At 39.8% G+C, this 25,569-nt stretch overlaps 2 protein-coding genes and 2 non-coding genes across 4 annotated transcripts; all 4 read left to right on the top strand.

Annotated features, from left to right (window-relative positions):
- Window positions 1–3,411: 3,411 nt before the first annotated feature.
- Window positions 3,412–8,047, top strand: rpl37 (ribosomal protein L37). Its single transcript, XM_085358398.1, has 4 exons — window positions 3,412–3,472; window positions 4,206–4,341; window positions 4,636–4,720; window positions 7,733–8,047. The coding sequence occupies exons 1-4, from the start codon at window positions 3,470–3,472 to the stop codon at window positions 7,800–7,802; spliced, it is 294 nt and encodes a 97-aa protein (XP_085214524.1). The 5' UTR covers window positions 3,412–3,469; the 3' UTR covers window positions 7,803–8,047.
- LOC146629175 (small nucleolar RNA SNORD72) lies at window positions 4,053–4,133 on the top strand. Its single transcript, XR_014906458.1, has one exon. It is a non-coding gene; the product is annotated as a small nucleolar RNA SNORD72 (small nucleolar RNA).
- On the top strand, window positions 6,036–6,115 carry LOC146629176 (small nucleolar RNA SNORD72). Its single transcript, XR_014906457.1, has one exon. It is a non-coding gene; the product is annotated as a small nucleolar RNA SNORD72 (small nucleolar RNA).
- A 4,161-nt stretch (window positions 8,048–12,208) lies between the features above and the next one.
- LOC146629177 (prostaglandin G/H synthase 1-like) lies at window positions 12,209–24,911 on the top strand. Its single transcript, XM_085359899.1, has 12 exons — window positions 12,209–12,376; window positions 12,477–12,560; window positions 17,859–17,975; window positions 19,479–19,619; window positions 19,714–19,857; window positions 20,346–20,527; window positions 20,778–20,861; window positions 21,785–22,031; window positions 22,667–22,953; window positions 23,308–23,455; window positions 24,154–24,534; window positions 24,619–24,911. Exons 1-11 carry the CDS (start codon window positions 12,370–12,372, stop codon window positions 24,513–24,515), a joined length of 1,803 nt encoding a protein of 600 aa, XP_085216025.1. The 5' UTR covers window positions 12,209–12,369; the 3' UTR covers window positions 24,516–24,534; window positions 24,619–24,911.
- Window positions 24,912–25,569: the final 658 nt, after the last annotated feature.

The raw sequence follows: 25,569 nt of genomic DNA on the forward strand, positions 1-25,569 counted from the left end.
TGCCTTGTTTCTACCTGTTAATACCCCACCTTTAGCCTTTTGCCTTATAGGGCAGCTACGATAATCCCAGCATCCCTGAAATGGGTACAAGGTTAAGAAAATGGATAGATGGATGGAGGATTGATTGATTCATTAAATTGTCCTCTGTCTGGCGAATAATCAGCAAATGCACCTCACACAAAGACTATGTCAGTATTTTGTTCTGAAGCTAACTAAAATGTGGTCTTTTATTCAATAGGTAGACAGAGTACGGATGGAACAGACGGCCAGTTTACCATATTTGAAACACCTCAAATATGTAAAACATGTCCACATGTGTTTTAGCATTCTCTTTGGTCATAGGAAATTTGTAGTAGGCGAGCCAAAAGTTATTGTCCCATCAGACTGAATAGTTCCTTGTGCTTGTATCACTGTTAAACCAAATTGCGATCTTTGTCATTTTCCTGCTGGGCTCTAAAGCCTGATATATGGCACAACATGGTGTTATTCAAGGTTATCAGACAATCGAGACAATTGTGTGCAGCGTGGTGGTGAGATACAGTTGAGACAGTGTCTGGCACAATGTCTAGCTGAATGCGTGAGTAAATTAATGAGTGATTATCTTTGTTTTTTGAATAGTTTATTAGGCTGTTGTTATGTGGTTGTACCCTGCAGTGTTATTACTGCTGTTTGCAATCACTCTTCAAGTGAATAACTTTCAAATATTGATAGAAATTAAATGAAATGCAATTAAATACTTCTAGACAATTGCAGTTGCTATTATGTGTTTTAGAAATTCTAAACTTTTTACTGCTGCTCATTAAATTAAATTGTTAACAGAAATTAATTTTTTTTTTAATTCATTTTTTAAGACTTTTGCATTTGCATTGAAGTTGTTAGGCAGCACATGATTGTGGTCACAGTGCGAGTGAGGACTTTAAGGTTGTACTTGTACTATTCTTCATAATGTTCATTATAACAGCATATTTGGGAAAGTACTGTGAAGTATGGACTAAGGAAAGCAGCCAAGAGGCAGTACAGAGAGAAGCTGGATGGCTTCTATTCTACTGCTAACTCCAGGTGGACGTGGCAAAGCCTACAGCACATCACAGACTACAGCATCAGCTCCATAGACAGTCTTCCAGATAATCTTCACCTTCTACACCCGCTTTGAGACGCCCGGGTAAAGCACAGAGAGGAGGCACACATACAGGACAACCTGCCCTTCACCCCCTCCCCTAACTGGCTCATCGGGTCAGGCACATAAAGAACTGAAAGAGGTCAACCCTCACAAGGCAGCAGGACCAAACAACATCCCTGGGCAGGGTCTCCTCAAGCATGTGCCAGTGAGCTAGCTGATGTTCTCAACTTCATCCTCAACATCACCCTCAGCCAGAGCACTGGTGCCCCTTGTTTAAAAAAAGCAACCAGTGTCCTGCTTCCCAAGACGAGCCCGCCAACCTGTCATGAGCACTCACTCTGACCATCATGAAGTGTTTTGAGAGAGTGGTGCTGGCCCACATTCAGAACAGCATTCCGGACACTCTATACTCCCTTTAGTATGTCTACTGATCCAACAGGTCCACCTCAGATCCTACACTTTTCTCTCCCTCACTTATATAGACACACACCTATCAGAACTTCAGTCAGCATTACTACAAACATAGGCTGAGGGATGCGTTGAGGGATGCATCCTCAACCCTGTTCACCTACAAATGGGTCGCCTATCACAAAGATAGCATCATCCTAAAGTTCACGGATGATACTGCAGTGACAGGACGCATGACTGGCAGCAACAAAACCTTGTGGCAACACCAACGCTATGGACCACAAACGCCTGCAGAGAGAGGTTGGGACTGCTGAAAAGAGGATTAGAACTCCACTGCCCTCTCTGCAGAGCATCTACCATCACAGAGTTCATAGGATAGCTGTCTCCATCCTCAGTGACTCTACCTACCCCCAACATGGACTGTTCAGACTTCTACCCTCAGGCTGGAGGTATAAAAACATGAAATCTAGAATCTCCAAACTAAATAACTCTTCCTTTGCTACTCCCATTTGGGCCCCATTATACCTGCTGCAACTTCATCTCACAGTCACTTGTATTCATACAAACCATTAAGGTGCAAGAAGCCGCTGCAGTATTCTCCTGAACAGGTGTGACCACTCAGACAATATCGCTACATAAGTGCTGATATAGGAAGAAAAGAAGTCAAAACTGGAAGCCATTGTCAAGCTTTTTCCCCCCCCCACAAATTCTCAGGTTTCCAAACCGTTCCAATATCTCACTGTACATCTGCATGTCTCTGAGCTTCTGTACTGGAATATCATTAAAGTGGTGGTAAAAACCAGCACAATTCTACACTCCTGTCTTCAGCCCAGCTGTGGTGGTGGCGGTTACAAAAATCGAGAGGTGCACAACCAGCCAAAGTGACACAGGATGCGATGTCAAATTCACCGCACGACACCCATGACAACCCCGTCATGGGTGTCACGGCAGGTATAATGGGGCCATTAGACGTCATCTGACATGAGCGTGCAACCATGGTTTTACAACCGTCTGCTTTTTCTCAAGTTACACACAGGTGATTGCCACTCATTACTGTTTCTACTGCACATGCTACTGTAGCATGCTAAAATGTAAATTGTGTAAATGTGTGCATAGCCTTTTGCAGCTCAGTCTTTTTATTTTATTTATATATATTTAGCATATCTTATATTTCTATTGCATTAATTTTATTGTACCTAGTGTAGTTCTTTATAATTGTTTCTACTGTTTTTAAATTATGATTTTTTTTCTATTTTTTTCTGCGGAAAAAAGAAAGGATTTCATTGCATAGGAAACATGTTTCTGTGTAACTTGAATCTAGAAGATAGGGTTTCAAAAAATTGTTCTAGTTTCTAACTAAATATTGAGTTTTAATAGATATTATGAAGTACTGTACAAGTATTTTTAGTTTTTAGGCTACAGACATTAAAAAAAGCAAAAACACAGTTCTTATTTCCTTGAGCTCTTGATGTTTTTATATACAATATCAATGTAAGCCTTATAAAGATGACATGTGTCATACTACGATGTAATAATGAGTGCGTTTCTTCTGTTAACTCATCAAATTCTTATATTTTGAATATCACTCTTAATATTAAATAAATACTAATCTGAAACACGTCTTACTCGACATACAATTTATAGAAAACAAAATAAAACAAAAATACTTTTTTACTATAAGTTTTTTCTTTCATACGGGAATGCGTCCGAAAGGTCGTGTTTTCATTAAATAAAAACATGCACGCCGGTGTCGCCACTCAGACCACCAGTCAGCCGGTAAGTAAATAAAATTATATTTTTGTTTGTTTTTTGTTTTACCTTTTGCACAAAATGCTTTACGGAGGGGTCACATTTCTTTGTTACACAGGAAAAAGCACGGATGTAATTTGATGCAGCTCCAGCTCCTCTTCCGGTCTCTTTTCCCACAGCCACCGGAGAAAAATGGTATGTAGCAGCGCTGGTAGACACAAATCTCGTAACATCTGTTTAATGTGCCATGTATCTGACACAAACTGAAGCCACTTCTGTGTCGGATAAACACTGTAACCGGTTGGATGATGTATTTTTGAGATAAAGTTTGATTTTAGTAAAAAATACTGTTGTTCCTGTCACATCCATCCAGCACTTGTTTGCTGTCGTTAGCCTTTAGCACAGTTGCACTGAATGGGCTAAATAGTGCTAGAAGAGGACAAAATATCGTAAGCTTGACTTTATTATCGATTGTGGATTTTTCCGGTAATCACAAAAATAAATGCATGGAAAATACATTTACGGTTGTTCGTTGGCAAAATGGCAACCGGTGTTTTTCGCCGATGTTAGCATAGCTAGCATCTTTTTCATGTGGTCCATTTCTTTTGGTAACGTGTACAAAATTAGTGTCGTCAGCCACTGCAGATTTTGTCTGAGGAAAGCACGCCGGCTTTCATTGGCCGTAAAGTAACTATCATTTGAGCATGTGTGGCAAGCTGAGGCCACGAGTTGCTGCAACCACTGTGATTAAGTGTTTGCTACCACCTGAAGTTCAGTCTTGTCAGTGATGTTTTTAAAACACAAATGTCTGAACAAATGACTGCCTGTGATTCCTCCTTTTTCACTGAGACAAGACTGGCCCCGGCCTGGTCTACAATCAGATCTCCTTGAGTTGTCCCTGATCTCACATGTTTGTCTTGCTTCTCAGACCAAGGGGACATCATCTTTCGGTAAGCGCCGGAACAAGACGCACACCCTGTGCCGTCGTTGTGGGTCCAAAGCCTACCACCTGCAGAAGTCTACCTGCGGCAAGTGTGGCTACCCTCAGAAGCGCAAGAGAAAGTGTAAGTAACCTTAACGCATGTAATAGAATACACTGTTTTTAAATGTGATATTGGCAAACTTTATGCTTGCTTCTAGTGTTAGTGTATTTTTTTTATTTTTTGAAATGGCAAAAACCAGCAGGTTGCTGTCTTCCAGCATATTTTAGTGTAACACCCCACTGGTTTGCACCCATGCCCTGTCAAAAAGGCTGGAACTTAACTCCTTATTATGAGCAGCACTGTCAGTATGCTGTTTAGCTCTTCATTGATGTGAAGTGCCATGCTCCCTTGATTTATGGTGCTGTTCATTTTCAGACAACTGGAGCGCTAAGGCCAAGAGGAGGAACACCACTGGCACAGGCCGTCTGAGACACATGAAGGTCGTCTACCGCAGATTCAGGTAAGATGTAAAAAGGAGCAGATCACAAAGTGTTTCAAGGTGTTCGGTGTGTTAATTTATCATGCTTCTCTCTGTCAAAATCTAACAGAGGTGCACACCTCGTTTCCTTTTTCCCCTTAACATGTTTTTGAAAATCGTCACACCGACAGGATTTTATTTTTGTAAAGCTTTGTTTGCTGAAACATCATTTAGGTGTGGATGAAAGGCCAAAACATAGAAAATGGTTTACAATGATACCTGTGTACATGTGAATGTAGCCTTTGTTTTGTTTGGCGGTTTTTATTTCCTTAAAGAATAATAGGTTACAACTGAGGTTACAAGATTTTTTTTCATGCACTAAATAAATTAAATTGCCTTTTCGTCTTATATTAAATTATTGTTAATTACTTGTACCTGAGGGATACAGGTTAAAATTTCCCTTTAGCTTGAAAATGTCGTTTAAAAAAAATTTCCCATGGTGCTGAATGGGTAAACATAAGTTCCACTTCAAGCAAACTTTACTTCAGTTCTTCACTTTCTGAGTCTTAAATTGGTTTTTAGCCTTAGCATCAGTATTACAAAGTTGTCTTGATGACAGGACTCTTAAACGTGTAATGAATTTAAACACCTCAATGAAAATGTTTGTAGGAAATCACAATTTGTTAAACACAAGTAAACCTGGAGTAAATTCACTTGATTTACTAGCTTGATCTATAAACCTTGGATATGTTGACAAGTTGTGTTGATGTGTTTCCAACAGGAAATATAAGCAGGATTTCTGTATCTTCTATCAGCTCGATAAAACCAAATAATTTTCCCACTTTGACAAAAAAAATTGACATAAAAAGATTAATAGTTTATATAAAGATGTCTTATAAGACCATAATATTTGCCTTTTGACTTTAAGGGATGGTAAAATTTGTGTGCACAAGCAAATGTTTGTATCAACAATTCAAGCAAGTGTTTACAAAATCTAAGAAAACTCTCAATACTGAACTTGTTTGGCAGTTGTAGATAGCATACCACTCTTCTTTTTTTCTTTTCTTTTTTTTTTCTTCCCTTTTTTTTTATTGGTAGACTTTAAACAGAGTGTTAGGCTTGCAGTGTGCAGCTGGGGTTTTTCTTCCCTCTCCCACTTACTCGTCTTGCAGCAGAAAACTGAGCATAAAGAAGTTGCCAAACATTTAGTATTCACACTTCCTATTAAACAGTTTGAACATAGAGTAACGGGGTTGTGTCCTGCTGCAAATCAGGGTTGTCTTGTCATATTTAGCCCACATAGTTTTACTGTCTCACAGACTGGGTGTATGAAAATGAGGTTTGTCTTCCTCAATGCTGCTCACCAATGATGGTGAAAAAAAAAATGTCTGAACAAATGAACTTAATATGACATCACTCTTTTCTCTGAGGTGAGTGGCATTTCAAGACAAGTCATATAGAAGGAAATTTTGTCGGTCTTACTACTTCTTGAGAGTAAGTGGGTGGTTAAAACTCGTACGTTTTGATATTTATGTTATCATTTACAAAACATTCAAGCTGCACAGTGAGCAGTTATCCTATTTCAGCTTATGTAAACCAAGTCGATCTATATAGGGGTTTTACTTATTGAATGATTTTTTTAATCTGATGTTAACATATCAGCTGATTTTCCAGACACATGAAGCACAGGAACATTTTCCTAAGATTTGTTGTGTGTAGTAAGTAGCTTTTTGTTGTTTGTGGCATGTTGTCAAAAAGGAAGTTTTAGGGTGCCCCCTGGTGGACAAAGCATGTGTAAGGTTAAACCGTGTTTCTCCCATCTCTTCTTTAAGTTGGGGGGGGGAATAATTGACCAGCTGTTAATAATATTAAAACAGAGATTGGAAAATGGCTAATAGCGGCTCTTGTTAATAGCGGTTCTTTGATAAGATTTATATCAGGCATAAATTATATAACCATTTAATGTAAGAATATGAAAGCCGTACTTAATGGCTCCAATTATGCATTTTCATTTTTGTATTAGTTTATGTAATGATGCTAATAACTTGCTTTTACTCCAATCTGGCAACACAACCTTGGCAGCAGCTGTTGAGTTTCCACTGTCTCAGGCAGAATGCCTGTTTAGCTGCAATTCAGTTAAATCACCTTCACTGGCTCATTAACGCTGGCAGTTACTGCACAGTTTCACAGTTCTAGCTGTTAGAAAATATTCAGTGTAAATAAATAAGGGATGGCGATGTGTGTGTGTGTGTTGGTGGCATAATGGGTGAAAGCTGCGTGCAAGCCTCACAACAGTTCAAACGTGGCCAAAATTTACAAAACACAGTAGATCTGAGGGCAAACTATCTTTAATCTCCTCTCCGCTGCTTCTGATAACATGAATAATTTACCTGAGCCCAGTCCAGCTAGCAGGCATCGAGTCTGTGTTAAATTGGGACAAATCAGGGAACCCAGTAAATATTTTTAGTAGTTGCGTGGGTGTTTTCTCCTGTCGTGATGATCTTAAGCTTTTACATGTGGTACAGCGGTGACCCTCCAGAAGTGAAGCATCTAAAATGTCTGACTCATTTGGACCTGACATTTGGTGGTCTCCTCCCTCCTGAGCGCTCGGTCTTTCAGTGTTTGAGGTAGAGAGAAGTATTATGTGCTGCCTGTAGGGGAGGACCACGTCAGTACCAACATTGTGTGTAGTTTGTGTATGAAAATGGTTTACTTCCGTTGACTCAGGGATGTGTTTTCCAGAATGACGTTTTTGGTGAAATAAACATTTGCATTCTTAACGTCACAAACTTCCTCCAGTCTCAGTTGTGCCAAGGTGCCCTGCATTTTCTATTCATTCTTCATATAAAACAAGTTAAAATCATTATTTATATTAAGATTTAATCATCAGCATTCAAGCAGGTTAGTTGGGAATAATATTTGGATCGATGTAGTGGTTTTAGCGTTTTTGTAGAATAACAAACAACGTGACTTGGACTTCTTTAGCATGATTACCTCTTAGTAAGACTAGTCTAATATGTCAACAGCATAATCAGTTTTGTTTTTGTTTTTCAGGAATGGTTTCCGGGAAGGCACCACCCCCAAGCCCAGACGCGCTGCAGTGGCCGCCTCAAGCTCATCCTAAAAGACACATTTTTGGTTAAATAAATGTGATGATAAACAGGAGTTGCAGGCTCGTTTTGTGGTCCTTGTTGTCTACCCATCCATCAGTGGCCATAAACAGTGTTGTTGTAAACAGATTTATATACACACACACACTGACTTTGTTTCTTCTTGATTACATTGTATACATCTCCAGTGTAAAGGGGGGGGGGAAATCAGGAGTTTGTGAAAAGTGGAAACGAACTTGGAATAAAAGGTTTTCAGTCACATGAGCTGGTGTCTTAATGTTGGAGGTTTTCTTACAAGACCAGCCTTATAAGAGCTAATGTCTGGTTTATGGAAATACTGGGTTAAAGTATAACAGTCTCATGAAAGAACACCTATGATACTGTGAAATGGTTTTAAATAAGGACAGGGGTTGTAGACATACAGACTTACAGAAGTGGAAGTACAGTTTTGTTTTGTTTTTTACAACATTGTGGTTGGAAGCACTGATTAAATTCAGTGAAAGTAAAAAAAACATAATTCATATTAACAGGATTACACAACTCCATGGAGTGCAAACTTGATTATAGTTCACGTTGAAATAATTCTATGCAGCTTGAATGTGTTTAACACAAGCAGCGAAAAACTAGCGCTAGTTGCTATCGTTTATGCCGGGTGCCCTTCCCTCTACATCCAAACAGGAAAATAAGTATAGTTGGGTTCACGTGAGAGGTGTAGGAACCCTAAAGTTGGCTGTGGTGGTGAAAGTGGGGATAAAAAATGTCAGATTTCTGTTTTGAGCACAAGTAGATTTTGTGCTGATGTTGCTCTAAAGCGAACTGCCCTGTGGCTTTAGCATAGCCTGCAGTAAACTACGCAGTATTTCATGCAGCCTTTGAATAATCCGAAGTTGATAAAGCTCAGTTTGTTTTGTGGGAAGTTCGGGGGGTGTAATTTCCAGGGGGGGTTATGACCCCCCCCCCCCCAAATAATCAGACCCAACCAATATAACACCCCCCAATAAAATTATGAACTATCTTGCATAAATAGGCTGTTGATGTTCTTTACTCATTTCAGTTATTACCAGCAAAATAGTTGCATGTTTAATCATGTGGGAATTTACCCAGATTTATTTATTTAGACAAAGATCTTGATCCCACCAATGTTAGGCACAAAGTTACGCCGATGGGTCTATCAAACATCACTGAGCAGTCCTTACCTTTTAACAATAATCTCTCTTCTTCATCTCTTGTCTCTTAAATCTTACAAAGAACAATATCTGGCTAAATCAGTTTAGTAGGAAGCAAAATCACTCAAACCATAAGACACTACAAAACACTTTAGCATCTTATTCCAGGTAAAATATTTTTAAGCATATTGTTCTAACAGTTTGTAAAGTTAAATTATCTGCTTGAAATATCTAACATTAAGCTTCACAAGAAAATATTTTTTATTTGCTCACACACAATGCTATGATAGACTGAAAGGCTGTGTGAAACAGAAAAATGGAGACAGACTCTTGGCCAGTCATGTAGTCAGAAGCCCCAAAACACACACACTAACAGGGAAGAGAGAAATCATAAAGGGGTAACAATAATCTGGAGGTTGTGTAATCCTCATCGTCCCATTTTCTTGTGGGAAACACAAATCTGTTTGTATGTGTAGGAAAAATGTTGGTGAGAAAAAGTTGTGCTTATAAAAGTGTTGTGAAAGAAAAGAGACCAACTCCAGTGACGTGAAGACCCTACAATAACACAGAGAAACCCCAACAAGCAAATGACCCCTATTTTAACAAGTACTTAGTGACAGTAGGAAGGAAAAACTCCCTTTTAACAGGAAGAAACCAGGCTCAGGGAGGGTTGGCCGTCTGCTGCGACCAGTTGGGGGTGAGGAGAAGAAGACGGGACAAAAGACGTGCTTTGGAAGAGTGCCAGAGATTAATAGAAGAAAAAGAAAATACGCATTCCTGTGGAAAAGCTAAAGCTAATAGTATCCTAGCATGATTCAGCGTAACAATACTAGCCTGCAGTGTTTTCATTGACATGAATTCAGTTGAGGGCTGAACTGTTTCCAAGCCGCAGCTGGTCTGAACATCTGTACACACAGGAGAGTCAGTGAGGCGAAGTTGTTTATTGGATACAACATTGCTTAAATATCAATTAGTCTGCCCACTGATTGCTTTCGGACAGAACTGATCTAGATACTAGAGTTAGTATTCGGTGGTCCCAGAGCTGGCCTTTTTTCAAGCTACCCAAAGTCGCTAACAGCACCCATGCCTGCATAGTATAAGTGCAGCTGGAAGGCGAATAGCAATTAGTTGCTGTGTAACATCCTCAATGACAAAACAAGTCTAAATATTTAAATAATATAAATAATGCAGAAATTTCTCAGAGGAAAGTCTGTTTACAAATGAGTCAAAATACAGAATTTTTATGGCTGCGAGTTGGAAATTCCCCAAGAGGCATCGCAGTGGAGAAAACAAGCGGTAGGAAGTATGTGGTGATTTCTCAACAGAGGTTTCCTTGAGACATGAAATTACCAACAATCTGAATATGGTGATTACCAGATAGAGATGATGGATGTTCAAAGTATTCCTGTTACCAGTAAATCCAAACATTTTCTAAGAAGTTGGAAAGCTTCTTAGAAAAACTTTGCAGATACAACACCAGAGCCTCGGGAGCTGCTTTCAGCACTGTTCCCAATTGCCTGTGCTTATGCATGCGTATGCTGACAAATGTAATCTACCGGGCAGTCTGTCAAGTTGATTTACAGCCTCTTTGTGTGTAGGGGTAGGATGGCTTCAATCACAGATAAGCCTCGAAGGCTTTTGCAGCAGCTGTAATTCCCAACATTCTTCCTGATGCTGTGGCAGAGTTTCTCCTTTGCACTGGCAAAATAATCCTCCACCTCTGTGAAAACTGTGTTGTCCTTTCATATTTTTAACTTGTAAATCTGCCGCATGGCCAATGCACAGTCACTCACTGACTTAGCATATATCAGACAACCTAATTCAAAAATGATGCATGAACGAGTCACTTTAAACTGACAGTAAAATGCTTTTCTTTCTTTTTAAATACAGTTGAATGCTGTGAATGCTGCAGCACTGCAAAGACTCATGGGAATGTAAATGTCTAAAAGGATTCGCTTACAAGTGCTATTATTAAGACTTTGTAGGGCATGTGTGAAGTGGTTTAAAGTGCTCGCGTGGACAGGAGAAGAGTTAAGGTTTAATAAACAATGGACCTCCATGTTTCTAGTTATTAATGTTCTCCAGCCAGTTGTTTTAGAGCAGACAAATGTTGAATCAGGGAACTGAGACGATTCTTATTTCTGTCATATTCTGACACAGACAAACACACAAAATACATAAAAGTTATAAATTGATTGATATGTCACATTGAGTGGCATAAGTATTTGATCCCCAAGCAAAACATGACTTAGTATTTGGTGGAGAAACCCTTGAGAAACTTTATAAACAGTTTAGGGTACTTTCCTGCCACTTGGCAACCGCCTCGTGGCTCAGTCTATTGGCCCTTCAGTGTGATGAAGTCGACCTTAGCAGAAAAACACGCCAAACGTTTTCCACCTCCGTGCTTGACTTGTTCGAGTTGAGTTTGATTTTGGTTTCATCTGACCACAGCACTTTTTCCCAAGCTTGTTGTTGGCCTTACAGCCCATTCCAGTCTTGTGCAGATGTACAATCTTTGGTCTGGCCCATGGTGGTGAGAATAGAAGAAATTGATTTTGTGCAAAGGTGAGCTTTTAATACAATGAGCTGACAGGTATGTCTTTTATGTAATGTGTTGTTTTCTGGATTTTGGCTGAGATTCTGTCTTAATCTGACTTCCTGACTTCTTCTAATGGCGCCATCATGACTTCCTCTGAACTTTCATAAACTCCAGTGGCAGAGGTGACATTAAATCCTTGGCTTACCTCTCTGAGAGTTTATCCACGGCTGCTTTTCCCTCATCTCAAGCAAACATCCGAGGCAGGATGTAAAAAGCACCTGCCAAGAAACCACTCAGTTGGAAAAGTTTATTGTTCTTCTCAGTGCAGGGGAAGTGTCCTTATTAGTGTGCCATGTTAGTCCAGACTGAAATATCTCCACAACATTTTGTGTCTTTTTTATGGAAATGCAATGGGTGATGTTTTATTACGTTATACCCAGAAAAAAATGAACCAATATTAAAGACATTAAATTGAAACGATTACAGCGTCTAAAACTATTTAGCTCCATGATTTACAAGGCTTTACAATCTTAGAAGACCTTAAAACAGTGAACATGGCAATAGAAAGTTAGGCAGTATTTAGGAAGTAGGGCCACTGATCACCAGTAGTAGGCGGTAAAGAGCGGGGAAACCCGCACTTGGCTCCAAGTCACCGTCGCTCTTTCTCTCCCCTCTCCGGGGGCCATAAAGGCGCAGTGCAGCTTGGCTGTGCTCACACACAGGAGTAACCTGTTGGATAGCTGGTTTTGCTTCTCTTTCACGCTGACCCAACACCCGGATCGTCTCCATACTCCTGATCCTGTGTTTACCTGCAAAATCTGGATCCCTGCACCTTCCCACCCGTTGTATGAGTTGGTATGAAAAACTCCTGCTGGAATGAGAGGTAAGTAGAGATCGAGCCCTTTACGTAGAGGTGCTGCTCGGTGATTTGATGTTTCAGCTGCTGGACACGAAACTGACTGACTTTTAATCATGTGGGGAAGCCTCTGTCCTAGGATCAGCCTGTGCGCTTTTGTTGCTGCTGCGGGAGCCTGCGTGTCGGGGTGATGAAGTTACCTCGAGCACAGGTAGGTAAAGAGGACTGGTGGGGTTTGATGCTCTGACTTATAGCATTACCTGTTATTTGGAACATTTGCTGCTTTAATAACTGCAAAGTCTGCAGCAAGAAACACACGCAGTCTGTGTTTTGACTAACACTGGTTGTTATCAGGGCTTTTTTCTGAGTGATGTGAGTGAAGCTGCCAGCAGCTACACATTCGTTTAACCCCGATAATAAAGACAGGCACTGGTACAGTAACATGACATCATCCGCTGGAAGACTAAGGAAAAGATTATTCGCGAGTAAGGAGGCCTGCTGTTGGAACTCCTTTTAATTTAAATTCAAGTGCAGGCTGAGTATTTCTTAATGTTTTTCTATATAAGGTAGGATTTCAACACTGAGCACGGGATCATTTGTCAAAGTGCTTGGATATACGTTTTGAAGACCCTTGAGGAGACCAGGCATTTCCTGCCTGGCCCATGTGGGCACTTTTTCCATCTCTCATGTCTTACACACGTAATGCAGCATGATCAGCTCTAACTTATTTCTCATGCCGACTCCACCTTTTGAGCACCGCCCTTTTCAGAATGACATTTTTTCAGGATGACATATTTACGCTCATTGTCTCCAACGGAAGACTCGCGCACAGAGATTTATGTCTAGTCACAGGAGAAAACTTTCTCCATAGACTAACTCACTCCTGGTGATTTATGTCTACATTGAATTTAATAGTGCTTTTTGGAAGGTCTATGCAAGATAAAAGATGTGTGTGAGAGATTTGAGAACGAGAGAGATTTGAACTTCTTCTGACCTCTCAGGCAGTGTGTATGCAGTTTACACAGCTGTCAGATGTAGTTACACATTTGTTAAGTGTGAAGGATCGAGGCCAGGAGGTGGCTTGGAGAGACATGAATCCACATGTGCACGAGGAAGTGTTCCATGCCGCACTGTTTTTACTCAGAAGAGCTTGGATGTGTTGTTTATCTTGCAGTTCCAATAAAATGCATAAATGAAACCCTGTACCAAGAACTGATCTAACGAGTTATGTAATTGTGGTTATCAGTGTATGGATCTTGGAGAGAAAGAATGCCTGGCCGGCCTTATCTGTCATCATAATGTAAATTAACAGGATTTACTCTCACCCGGAACTTGCATGCAGAAACTTGGGCGTCAGTAGTTTAGACGCCATCCCCCACCAACACCCACCTCCCCCACCAGCACCACCCACCTCCTCCTCACTCTGCTTCTCTGTGTGTGTCCGAGAACAAAGGTCTTTTCATGCGGATGGTTTTTCCCACACTGGTTTATTAAACTTGTAAAGAAGTGTACGATTATCTTTTATTTGAAACCTTGGATAACTAAGGGTCTTGCAAATGCGTGTAAAAAGAAGAATAATTTATATAGGGACTATATAACACAGGGAACTAAGAATGCGGAAATGAAATATAAAGTTTATAAAAATAAGTTGGTATTAATATTGAGGAAAGCCAAGAAAGACTATTATAATAAACTTTTTCAGGAAAACAAGAATAATATTGAGGGCATTTGGAATATTTTTAAAGAAGTATTGGGTAACAAGAACACACCCTCAGATCGGTGTATTTATTTTATTAAGAATAATCAAGTTGTCGATAATAAGACTGAAGTAGCAAACGAATTTATTTCCTTTTTTGTAAATGTTGGACCTACTTTAGCAAATTTAATTAGAAAAAATGACGACCCAGAATATGAAGTTTGGAAAGGAGAAAGTAGAGTGGTTAATTCTATATTCTTAGCTGATATTACCATAAAAGAAAAAGTAGCAATTGTAGAAAATTTTAGAAATAAAAAATCTACTGACTGTGATGGTATAGACATGGTTATAATTAAAAAGACTTTAGACTGTAAGTATTCCTCTATGCTATATTTTTAATCTCTCGTTATAATCAGGAGTATTTCCTGATCGAATGAAAGTGGCAAAAGTGATACCCTTATATAAATCAGGAGATAAGCATAGTTTTAACAACTATAGGCCAGTGTCTCTTAATTTTGTCACAGTTTTCAAAAGTGCTTGAAAAACTTTTTGCGCAAGACTTGATAGTTTTATTGAAAAAACCAACTAATAAATGAAAATCAATTTGGATTTTGTAAAAATAGATCAACGGCATTAGCATTGTTGACTTTCATTGAAGATATTTCATCTGCAACCCATAATAATAAATACACAGTTGGGGTATTCGTTGATTTAAAAAAAGCTTTTGACACGTTACAACATTTTATTTTGATTTCTAAATTGTATAATTATGGTGTGAGAGGTGTGGCATTGACTTGGTTAAGGAGTTATTTAGAAAATATGTACATTATCTCGGCAATACCTCTGAAAGATTGAAGATTGTATGTGGGGTTCCTCAAGGTTCTATTTTAGGACCTAAACTTTTTAATTTATATATTAATGATATCTGTGAAGTATCAAAAAGGTTACATTTTATTTTATTTGCAGATGACACAAATTTTTATTGCTCTGGAGAGAATTTGAAAGATTTGGTTGAAATTATGACTTCTGAGATGTTAAGATTTAAAAAATGGTTTGATGTAAATAAATTATCTTTGAATCTGACAAAAACGAAATTCATGATATATGGCAATCGTGTAAAGGAGGAAGAAGTCATTATGTCCATTAATGCAGAATTGATTGAAAGAGTTACTGAATTTCGCTTTTTGGGTGTAATAGATGAAAATTTGACGTGGAAATCACATATTGAGTATATTAGAAAGAAGATGGTTAAAAACATTTATATTTTGGGAAATGTAAAAGATTTATTAGACCAAAAAACAATGCGCATTTTATATTTCTCATTGTTTTTCAATACTTTAGTTACTGTGTCGAAGTTTGGGGAAATACATATGAGAATACTATAAAACCTCTAAACTTATTACAGAAGAAAGTGATACGAATGATTCATAACGTTAAATATAGAGAACATACAAATAAATTATTTATAAAATCAAAATTATTAAAATTAGGAGATTTAGTGAAACTATAGACACTATTAATTATGTTTAAGGCTAAAAGTAATATTTTGCCTTCTAAGTTACAAAGAGTATTTTTAACGTGTTCGGGGGGAGAAGATAGCAGAAGGAAATTTTATTTTAAGCATCAGCTAGCTAGGACTACACAAAGATTAATGAGTCCAACGGTTAGGGGTATACAACTGTGGAACTCTCTTCATTATAATTTAAAGAGTTGTATAAATTTACATTGTTTTAAAAAGTGTTACATGTCTAAAACGATAACTCAATATGAAGAATGTGAATGAAATTGGAGTAAAAGGATCCATTATTTTTTGTTTCATTTATTTTATTTACTTATCTTTTCTCCTTGTTACTATGTGGAGTGGTATATTCTGATTGTAAATTTGTTGTTTGGTTTGAGTTAGGACTGGAAATAAGTGTTAATGTTAGTTTGTTCCTTGACTTTTGGTGCCCACTTGCAATATAAGTTGGATTGTAGATAGGGGGCAGGGTTTAATAAGAATATATTCTTCTGCCTGCTCCTTTTCACACATGGTTGCAGTGCTTTACTGACAGAAAGTGTAGTTGGTTTGTTTGAAAGAACTAACTGTGGAAACTGTTGACCAAGTGTGAAATAAATAAATAAATGAAAATGAAAATTATCTGTTATCATAGGAATCCTTTCTAATGGAGCACATTATGCACTCTTTGGGTAGATGGGAAGAAACCAAAGGAAAAGCCGCTGCTGGCTGTTAAAAACGATGCAGGTTTAACAAACTTGTACATGGGCTTCACATTTAACACCCTCCATTCATCTCATATATAAGTCTATGAGTTGTATGATTGGTTGATTAAGAATTGATTTCTGATTGCAAGGGGACAAGCAATAAGTACTTTAAATGTTAAAAGTAATGTTAAATCAAAACAGAATCTTGTGTATAAAAAGCAGCTGGTTGTGGTGGCTCTGGCCAAACTGAGTGTCAGCCGTGAAACAGAAAGCTCTGAAACTGAGTTCTTCCCAGGAAATTCACGCAAGGGGTCACTAGAGGCTGTAATCCAGACTATGTGTGGAAAATAGTTTACCATCAAACTGCATGTGCCAGCTTCATTTTACTACAAAGGAGTTTAATAAGAACAGCTAAGCATCCATGGTACAATCAACTGTCCATGTACACACACCTGCCAGGGAAGAACAGAACAGAACAACTCAGCTGTCTATTAGCCAAAGTACGAATGAGCATATTTCCCAAAGGTCAAACTTGCATGTTAAAGAAGTACAAGAATCACTTTGAGAGCACAAACCTCCACCAGGGCAGCTGACTCTCTATTTACTTTTAATTTCATTCATTCTGATTTCTTTGTTCTTTTTTAACATATGGTTACTAACATATGTTAGTAGGTAATGGATAATAGATAATGATTTATAAATAACTGGACATGAGAAACTTGTATATTTCTGAGTGAAAAGACAGCTCATTCTCCTTCTCTTGAACTTTCTTTAAATATCTAAATGTAAAAGTGAGATCTGAGGTCAAATGTGACAAAATGTTTGAATAAAAACTGTAATAATCCTCATATACATCATTCCCAACGCGTTGCCTATATGTGGTCAATATAAACAATGGCAGTAAGAAATTGTTAACATGAGCGCGCTCTACACATTTACAAAGTTTTATCAGAACTCATTTAAGACTTCTTTTATCCAAAACTCAAAACGCTACCAAAAGCATAACCTCCTCGGCGGAGGTAACAGTGTAACGCTTTATGTTATCGAGTAAAATGTGCAATAGTACTCCAACAATAAACTTGGTACCCAGTTATGTGGGTCTTCTCCAGAATGCTTTCCTGAGCAACGATTAGTGCTGTATAGAGCAAATTTCCAAGACTGTCACATTTATGTTGATGTGACACCTGGTGCCTTTTTTCTCACATTGTGTCAGTGATTAATACAAAATTCCTGTAAAGAACAAAAGTTGCGCTTGGAGCAAGAACTTGTTCACCTTGCCTAATCTGCAGAGGTATTTTTTTAATAAAAGCATGTTTCCAGTAGTGCAGTCTAAGATTCCATCTGTCTCTGATTTCATGTCTGGCTCTAAGGCTTTCTTTTATTCTTTTCCTTTTCTTTGCGTGGGCATTTTCAAATAGCGGTCTGAACTTGCTCGAAGGCAGATGGTTTTGCATGGAATACCACAGGAAGTGCCGGTGCCGCTTCAATATTTGATCTCTCTTTCAGTTTATTTCCATGCCACCGCTTCATATATAATCGGCCTACCTGACGTTCAAGTATTTCCAAATGATCTTCACATGAGTTTTCTTTTCTCTTTATTTTCCACAGTCAATCCATGCTGTTCCTTCCCCTGTCAGCACTGGGGTGTGTGCGTCCGGTACGGTCAGGACAAGTATGAGTGTGACTGCACTCGTACCGGCTACTACGGAGAAAACTGCACAGTCCGTAAGTCAGTTTTCCTCTGTGAGAGTGGTGCTCATATCCTCTTTTATTGCTGTACCTTTTAGGAATTTCAACTATTTAACTTAACATAAAACCAAAGGGTTTTGAAAAAAAAAAGGTTTAATTTCATAGCCCCAGGCTGTCAGCGTTAAAACATCTGTCTAGACAAGTATTTGGGAAAATTGAAGGAGCGTGGGGAAGTGCCAAGAAGAGAGCAGCTGGATCAACAAAGAACCCTCACATGCTGTAGTTCCCAGTCATTTGTTATGTATTTGGCAGACATTCGCACACTGAGTGTAATAACAGTTAATCACTGCTTTGATTGTACATGGAAAGAAAAAGACAATAGGAGCAGGAGTAGGAAAGAAAAGGAAGGAAAGGAGTATTGGACAGGAAAAGGAGTTACATGTAGACCAATGTTTTCACTTGTTGTGTAACGCAGAATAGACACACATATTGCTCATGTAGCTCCAAAGAAAATATTATGACGTCTTTATGGAGCTACCAGCCAAGTGAAAGGAACAGTTTCACATTTTTGGGAATTACACTCTTTCTTTTTTCAGGGTTTTTTGTAACAAGTAGGAATATATAGGAATATGATACACCAATACTTATTTGTCCTGTTAATAATACACTTTTGATAAAATCAGAAGCCTGTGGTATGACACAAAAACTTGTATTGTCCTGCTTTCTCCAGCTCATGTTAAGCCTTTTTCACAATGTGTTCAGTTTGTTATCGTTTAAAGGTAAATGGACTGTACTATACTCTACCACACATTCACACTCTGATGGATGCATCGGAAAACAACTTGGGGTTAGTATCCTGCCCAACAATATTTGGCAGACTGGAGCAGCCGGAGATCGAACCTTCAACCTTCAGATTAGCCATTTGTATGTGAAGTCCCATTCTGAAGCCTTGAGATGAGCATTTTACTCATCATATGTCATATAATTATTCTTAGGCTTGGGTTAACCTGATAGAGTAGCAAAAACGAGCCAAACCCCAGTAATTTGTGCTGCTTCTGTACTTTAATGCTACCGCAACCCTACTTTGGTGCATAGTGTGGATTTGATTACATCTACAAATCCGTAGTGGATGTAATCAAAATCAAAGTCATTAACCCTAGATTTTTGGTGGAGTAGCCCTAAAACCACATAATAAGATTCTCATGTTGATGTTTTGGTTTAAACATAAGCACATTTTTAAGGTGTTACAGCAAAACCAGCTGACGCAGTAAACTTGGAGTTTTTGGGGCCCCGAGGGAGGCCGATAATGAGACAGAACTGCCATTATATTTCACGTCATTCAGTAATCCACCGACTCCAGAGGTGTGGGTGGCAATTCAGAAGTCTTGATCCTGGTTTTAAAAGCAAGACCATGCCTGCCAAGTGTTCTGCTCCATAATGACATAACGACTTTGTTATTTAGAGTAGATTTCCAGATCCCCAGTTGCCATGACTTCCAGTAATAACAAGACCGTGTCTCGTGATGTTCTGCCATTCCAGCCGAGCTTTGGACCCGAGTGCGTCAGTTTTTCAGGCCCAACCCAGGTGTGGTGCACTACATTCTCACCCACTTCCACTGGCTCTGGGACATCATCAACCACACTTTCCTGCGGGACGTCCTCATGCGGCTGGTGTTAACAGGTCCAGAGTCAGCAAACTTATTGTAGAGAAATTCATTCTGGATGTTTTTTACACGTTCTGTGTATCTAATACATCTGTTTTTTTGTACCAACAGTGAGGTCAAACTTAATTCCCAGCCCTCCAACCTTCAACTCCAAGTATGACTACCTCAGCTGGGAATCCTACTATAATCTGAGCTACTACACTCGACTTCTGCCTCCGGTGCCAAAGGACTGTCCCACACCTTTGGGGGTGAAAGGTTAGCTTCCAAGGAGCCACATTTTGTAATTAGGGGAGTGTGATAGAAATTGAATACCAAATCGACACCCAACAAGCGGACTGAAACATGACTCAACATGAATCAAACTTTGCTAGTCATGGTTTAGAATCCCTTGTTATTTTTGTTATACTGCCCCCAAGAGGCCAGTGTCTGCTATTGCTCATTTAAATGTGCTTTGTCAAATGATGGTTGATGATTCTGTTGATTAAGAGTATAAATTTAAACATCTGACAACAAATGCTGGCATCAAATGTAAGCTCACATAGTTCCAAATTTAAATCCACATTTTTATGCAAAGAGTGTAGTTTAAGGATTGCTTTTATCCATATCTTGACCTTGGACTGCGCAGAAGTGCAGTTTAACATGTCAGCTGTGTCAGAGCTTCAGTATTATGGCTTGAGTCGGGTGTATCTGTGTTTTTCCCCCCCCCCCGGTATGGTGCGTGATGCTGTGGTGTTTCTCTTCAGGCAAGGCTGGGCTACCTGACCCTGAGGTGTTGGTTGAGAGGCTTCTGAAGAGAAGGACGTTCCGACCCGATCCCCAGCGCACCAGCCTCATGTTCGCCTTCTTCGCGCAGCACTTCACCCACCAGTTCTTTAAGACCTTCAATCGCATGGGCCTCGGCTTCACTAAGGCTGTCGGCCACGGGGTCAGTCCATCCTGATCTTTGGTGTGCAGCACATTAGCTTTATTAAGGAGTTAGTGTTATATACATAGCATAAGAGCAGAGGGAAACTTCTAGTCTTGATTCTGTCTTTTTGTTAAATTTCAGCAGTATAATTTACATTATGAAGCTGGAGGTTGGTGGAAGTTGGAGGGTAACTCCAGATAAAGTAGCAGCGGCTTTTTACAATTACACCTCTGATGCTTTTTTTCGTTCTCTCCTGCAACTCAAACAGGTGGACGCAGGACACATTTATGGAGACAGCCTGGATCGTCAGCTAAACCTCAGGCTTCTCAAAGATGGAAAGCTGAAATATCAGGTAAAGTCATTTGCAGACTTATATCTGACTGCTTTATTAGGGACGCCTGTTCAACTGCCCCTTAAGTGATCTAATCAGCCAATCACATAGCTGCAATCACTGCTTGCAGACATCCGACATCGTGATAATCGACTTCAGCCTGCTTTCATTTCAGCCCGTTGTGTGGCAGGGCTCATCAGCAGATGTCAGAGAAGTGGAGTAGCTTGCATCCAATCAGTGGTGCTGCTCGATAAAAACCCTCCGAGCTCAATTGCACTGTACTGATTGTACTGATTACACACACCACGGTTAGCTGAAGTTCTCTCCTTGTTTCCCTCATTTAAGATAAATATGTTTTTAAGTGGAATTTGTGTGCATCTCCTTTTGTGTTCAACCCGGTTTGTAACAACATGTTGAACTGCTGAAGTTCAAAGAGAGCATCAGGGTGGGGGCAAAAGGTGGTGTAAGTCATTTTGAACGTGGCGTGGTTGTTTGTTTTGGATGCCTGCAGTTCGTGTGGGCTCACCAAAATTGAGTAATAGAAGAGTGCTCAATTTCAGAGCAAGGCTTTGTGAAAACATGGACAGATCCTGGCTTGTATCGACGGCTGCTGCTGGTGTGAGGGATATTTTTCTTGGCAAACTTTGGGCCACTTAGAACCAACTGAGCATCATTTCAACACCACAGCCTACCTGAGTATTGTTGCTGTGTATGTTCATCCCTTTATCACCTCAGTGTACCCATCTTCTGTTGGTTCTATTGGTCCAACCTGGTACTAGCAGGGTGTAGTTAATGAAGCAGCCAGTGAGTGTACATGTTGATTTAGAAGCGCAACTGTCAGTTCTGCAGTTCTTTTTAAAATGAAATACTTGATCTTCATTAACATTGTGAATTACAGATGACAGTGACTTGTATCATCATTCTTTCTTTTTCTGTCCGGTCAGTTAATTGATGGAGAGATGTACCCTCCCAGTGTCGCTGATGCATCTGTTAGAATGAGCTACCCTCCCGGAGTCCCCGCTGAGGCTCAGGTGGCTATCGGTCAGGAAGTCTTTGGACTTCTCCCTGGTTTGGGAATGTACGCCACGCTGTGGCTGAGGGAGCACAACCGAGTCTGTGATATATTGAAAGCGGAGCATCCCACCTGGGACGATGAGCAGCTTTTCCAGACCACACGGCTCATTATTATCGGTGAGTTAGACACAGTTCAAAAGGAACAGTGAGCCTGGCATTGCAGACTTCAAGTGTTTAGTGCAAGTGGCTAGGACATGTGACAGTTCACTGCTTTTTCTAATAACAAGTTAACTAGTTTAAATAAAATTTAGCAAAACATGTTGGATTTTATACTAAATTTGGTTTAAAAATGACTTCTTTTTTTTTCTTTTTTGAAAGTTTGAGCCAGACTTGCTCCTTACCAGCATCTGCGAGGTGTAGTGGTTAATACGTTTGCCTTACACAGGAAAGAGCCTCAGTTTGATGTCGGGAACAGACTCAAACCCAGCCTCAAGTGGATCATAAGATGGTGTACTTCTAGTACTGGTCTCAAGTCAAGATAAATGTGAAGGTTGCATCAGGAATAACATCTGGCATAAAATCTGTGCCTAATTGAAAAACATCTGCTGTGGTGATCATTTGGGGAAATAACAAGCAGTCTTTTGCCTTAAGCAACCACTGAATTCCGCACAGGTGTAGCCAGAGCCTGTTCTTTACACTAAACTATTGCATTTAATTATGTATTGTTTTTTTGGTAAACTTTGTTTGTTTAACTTGAGGTCGAGCCACTGTCTGCTTGGTGCATTTTTCTTTAATCCCTTTGCTTCTCGAAGGCGAGACCATACGAATCGTGATAGAAGATTACGTGCAGCACCTCAGCGGATACCTGCTTCAACTCAAGTTCGATCCCACCCTGCTGTTCGGCTCTCCCTTCCAGTACGGCAACCGTATCGCTCTGGAGTTCAGCCAGCTCTACCACTGGCACCCTTTGATGCCCGACAGCTTCTTAATAAATGGGGACGAGCTGTCATACGAACAGTTTCTCTTCAACACGTCTGTTCTGACGCACTACGGCGTGGAGGCCCTCGTGGATTCCTTCTCCAGGCAAATTGTTGGGCAGGTAGCAAACGGCACATGTTGTGTAATTGTAACACACAGTTATGGTGCATTTTTACAAGTTAGAGTTGTTTGGACGTCTGTGTTTTATAACTCGCTTTGTAACCATCAGCAACTGAAGTGTTGCACAATTCAATGATCCATGTTTAAGGATTTCTGGCAGTCACACAAAGTTTTCCTGTTTTGCTTTATCATACTCTGCGAGTGATCGCACGCTGACAGCTTGTTTTCGTACTGATAAGCTGAGGCTTGTGCAGACTTCTGCAGTAAGCCACTTTGTACCTAACTTCTCACAGGATGTCTTTTGACTGAGGTCACTCCATATTGGTTACTTACTTCTCCCACCGTTGACCCACAGATTGGCGGTGGGCACAACATCAATGCGATGGTCACCAAAGTAGCCGTTGGGACCATCAAGGAGTCCCGTGAACTTCGCCTCCAGTCTTTCAACCAGTACAGGAAGCGCTTTAACCTCACGCCATACACGTCATTCAGGGAATTCACCGGTAAGGCAAATGATTCTGTGTCTAGCTCACATGGCACAAATTTTAGAAGTCCACGCAAACAGCTGGACGGACACTCCTGGAATTAATGGCATCTGCTCTCTTTTTGGAGCAATTTTTAAAGCACTGGTTTTGTCAAAGTTATTTTCTTCCCACTGCTGTCCTCTGAAGGGTAGCGAGGGGATGCATTTGCATCAGAATCTCTATTTACATGTCATGAACTCCACTGAGTGTCCACCTTAAACAGTCATGTGCCGATTTACATCATGCAGCTCCCTGACATAGAGAGATTTTCAAAGAGCTTACAACTCCAGTGACTCCGTGATGAAGATGGAGAAAGACTGTGATAGTTCATAAAGCCTGAAAATCCACGAAAGAGGTGTTTTAAGCCATAGTCAGTGAATTCAGTAGCTGCTGATTGGACCCCTTGAAGAAGCAGCAGTAGGCCTACAAAATAAAATCAAAGCCGGGGGAAGGCTTCATCACCTGGTCATGAAATTTCACAGCAGTGTGTCTCACTCTATTGGAGGAGCTCTGTAGAAAACCTCCCTGTCAAAACTAATGTGCTGAACTGATCTGCCAGCCTTACAGCAGTATTGGTTTAAAACCTGCAAATATTATCTGTAAAAATCTGTACTGTAATGATGTCGATGACCTGCTTCATAAACATCCTATTTGACATATTTGGTCACTTTTTGCAGATAATGAGGAGATAGCACGAGACCTCGAAGAGCTCTACGATGACATTGACGCACTGGAATTTTACCCCGGCTTGTTGTTGGAGAAAACACGAGCGGGGGCCATATTTGGAGAAAGCATGGTGGAGATGGGTGCCCCCTTCTCCCTTAAAGGCCTCCTGGGAAACCCTATATGCTCTCCGGAATACTGGAAGCCCAGCACCTTTGGAGGAAAGGTGGGCTTTGAAATAGTAAACTCTGCCACACTCAAGAAGCTGGTGTGTCAAAACACCAGAACGTGTCCTTACGTGTCATTTAGAGTACCAGCAGAAGAGAAGCAAGAACACGGGCGAGAAGGTGACAGAGCGCAGACTGATGAGCTATAACCTTTGCAGACATCAGAAGGTTGTTTTGTTTTTGTAAGATCATTATATGAAGGTAAAAGAGGCGGCTGCTAAATAAAACAATTTTAAAAAATTTGTGTTACAGATGTTTGCTTGGAAAACATCAGTAATGCTTGCTTGAACAGCACTGGAGAGTCACACAGGAATCAAGAGCTCAGAATGAAATCAAATATGCCTTTTCCTTTATTTTGCTCACTGTCTCATACACTTGAACACAAATACATGAGGAATAAACATGTTTTTTTGTCAATAAAACTTGTGTCCGAAGACTGAAATGATCACAATACCTGTTCGCACTGTCCATCAGTAAACGTTTGTACTGTCTGCAGAATTATTTTGAAAGATCTCATTGCAGCTCAGCATAAAGACTGAAATAAAACTGCCCATTCATTCAAACGTACTCAGGCTTCAACATTATTTACGACCCAATGATCATTATCTCTCATGACTGTTTGTACCCCACCCACATTACTCACCCACTGCATCTCATAAAACCAGTGTATTCTTTGGCTTAAAGTTGAACACCAATGATAGCTGATGAGAGAGACCTGCCCAGTGCTATGTAACTGCAAGTTTTCTTTTTTTCTTTCTTTCTTTTCTTTTTTTTTAATAACCAGGGTGCACAGCGTGGTTTAAAATACACATATAACTAAATTGCCCTTGCTTCATAGTTTAAAACATGTGTTCTTGCTACATGCACTTCTGCATACATACATATGGGATTATATATGTCCGGAAAAACCACATATACAGTCTGTATGTACCTGCTATTAGTCTTTTCAGATGATTTGCATTGTGTAATCGTTTATATAAACATGGGAATGCAAACCCGTATCTTTTCACTGATTTCAGACAGCTTTTGTGAAAAATATTTAAAAGGAAGAAGGAATGATAAAGTCAAAATATTTAGCTTGGCACTGATTGTAGAAGCCATAGCAGCACTCTTTATGCCCTCTAGTGGTGAAATAGGGAGTTGCATAGTTTATCTTCCAGCAACTTCCCGCACCTCATGTGTTGTCTTTAGGCGCCCTCGGTA

The sequence above is a fragment of the Diplotaxodon limnothrissa genome, linkage group LG7 (assembly GCF_057381915.1).
Source record: "Diplotaxodon limnothrissa isolate DT_005_m linkage group LG7, D_limnothrissa_male_GT1.1, whole genome shotgun sequence".
Classification (NCBI taxonomy): Eukaryota; Metazoa; Chordata; class Actinopteri; order Cichliformes; family Cichlidae; genus Diplotaxodon; species Diplotaxodon limnothrissa.

What these genes read in the sequence shown, in the direction of transcription:
- rpl37 (XM_085358398.1), top strand. An exon ending in TCAGAAGCGCAAGAGAAAGT is followed by an intron (nt 4,342 to 4,635) that starts GTAAGTAACCTT and finishes GTTCATTTTCAG; the next exon opens with ACAACTGGAGCGCTAAGGCC. An exon ending in GTCGTCTACCGCAGATTCAG is followed by an intron (nt 4,721 to 7,732) that starts GTAAGATGTAAA and finishes TTTGTTTTTCAG; the next exon opens with GAATGGTTTCCGGGAAGGCA.
- LOC146629177 (XM_085359899.1), top strand. An exon ending in CATGCGGCTGGTGTTAACAG is followed by an intron (nt 19,620 to 19,713) that starts GTCCAGAGTCAG and finishes TTGTACCAACAG; the next exon opens with TGAGGTCAAACTTAATTCCC. An exon ending in CACACGGCTCATTATTATCG is followed by an intron (nt 22,032 to 22,666) that starts GTGAGTTAGACA and finishes TGCTTCTCGAAG; the next exon opens with GCGAGACCATACGAATCGTG.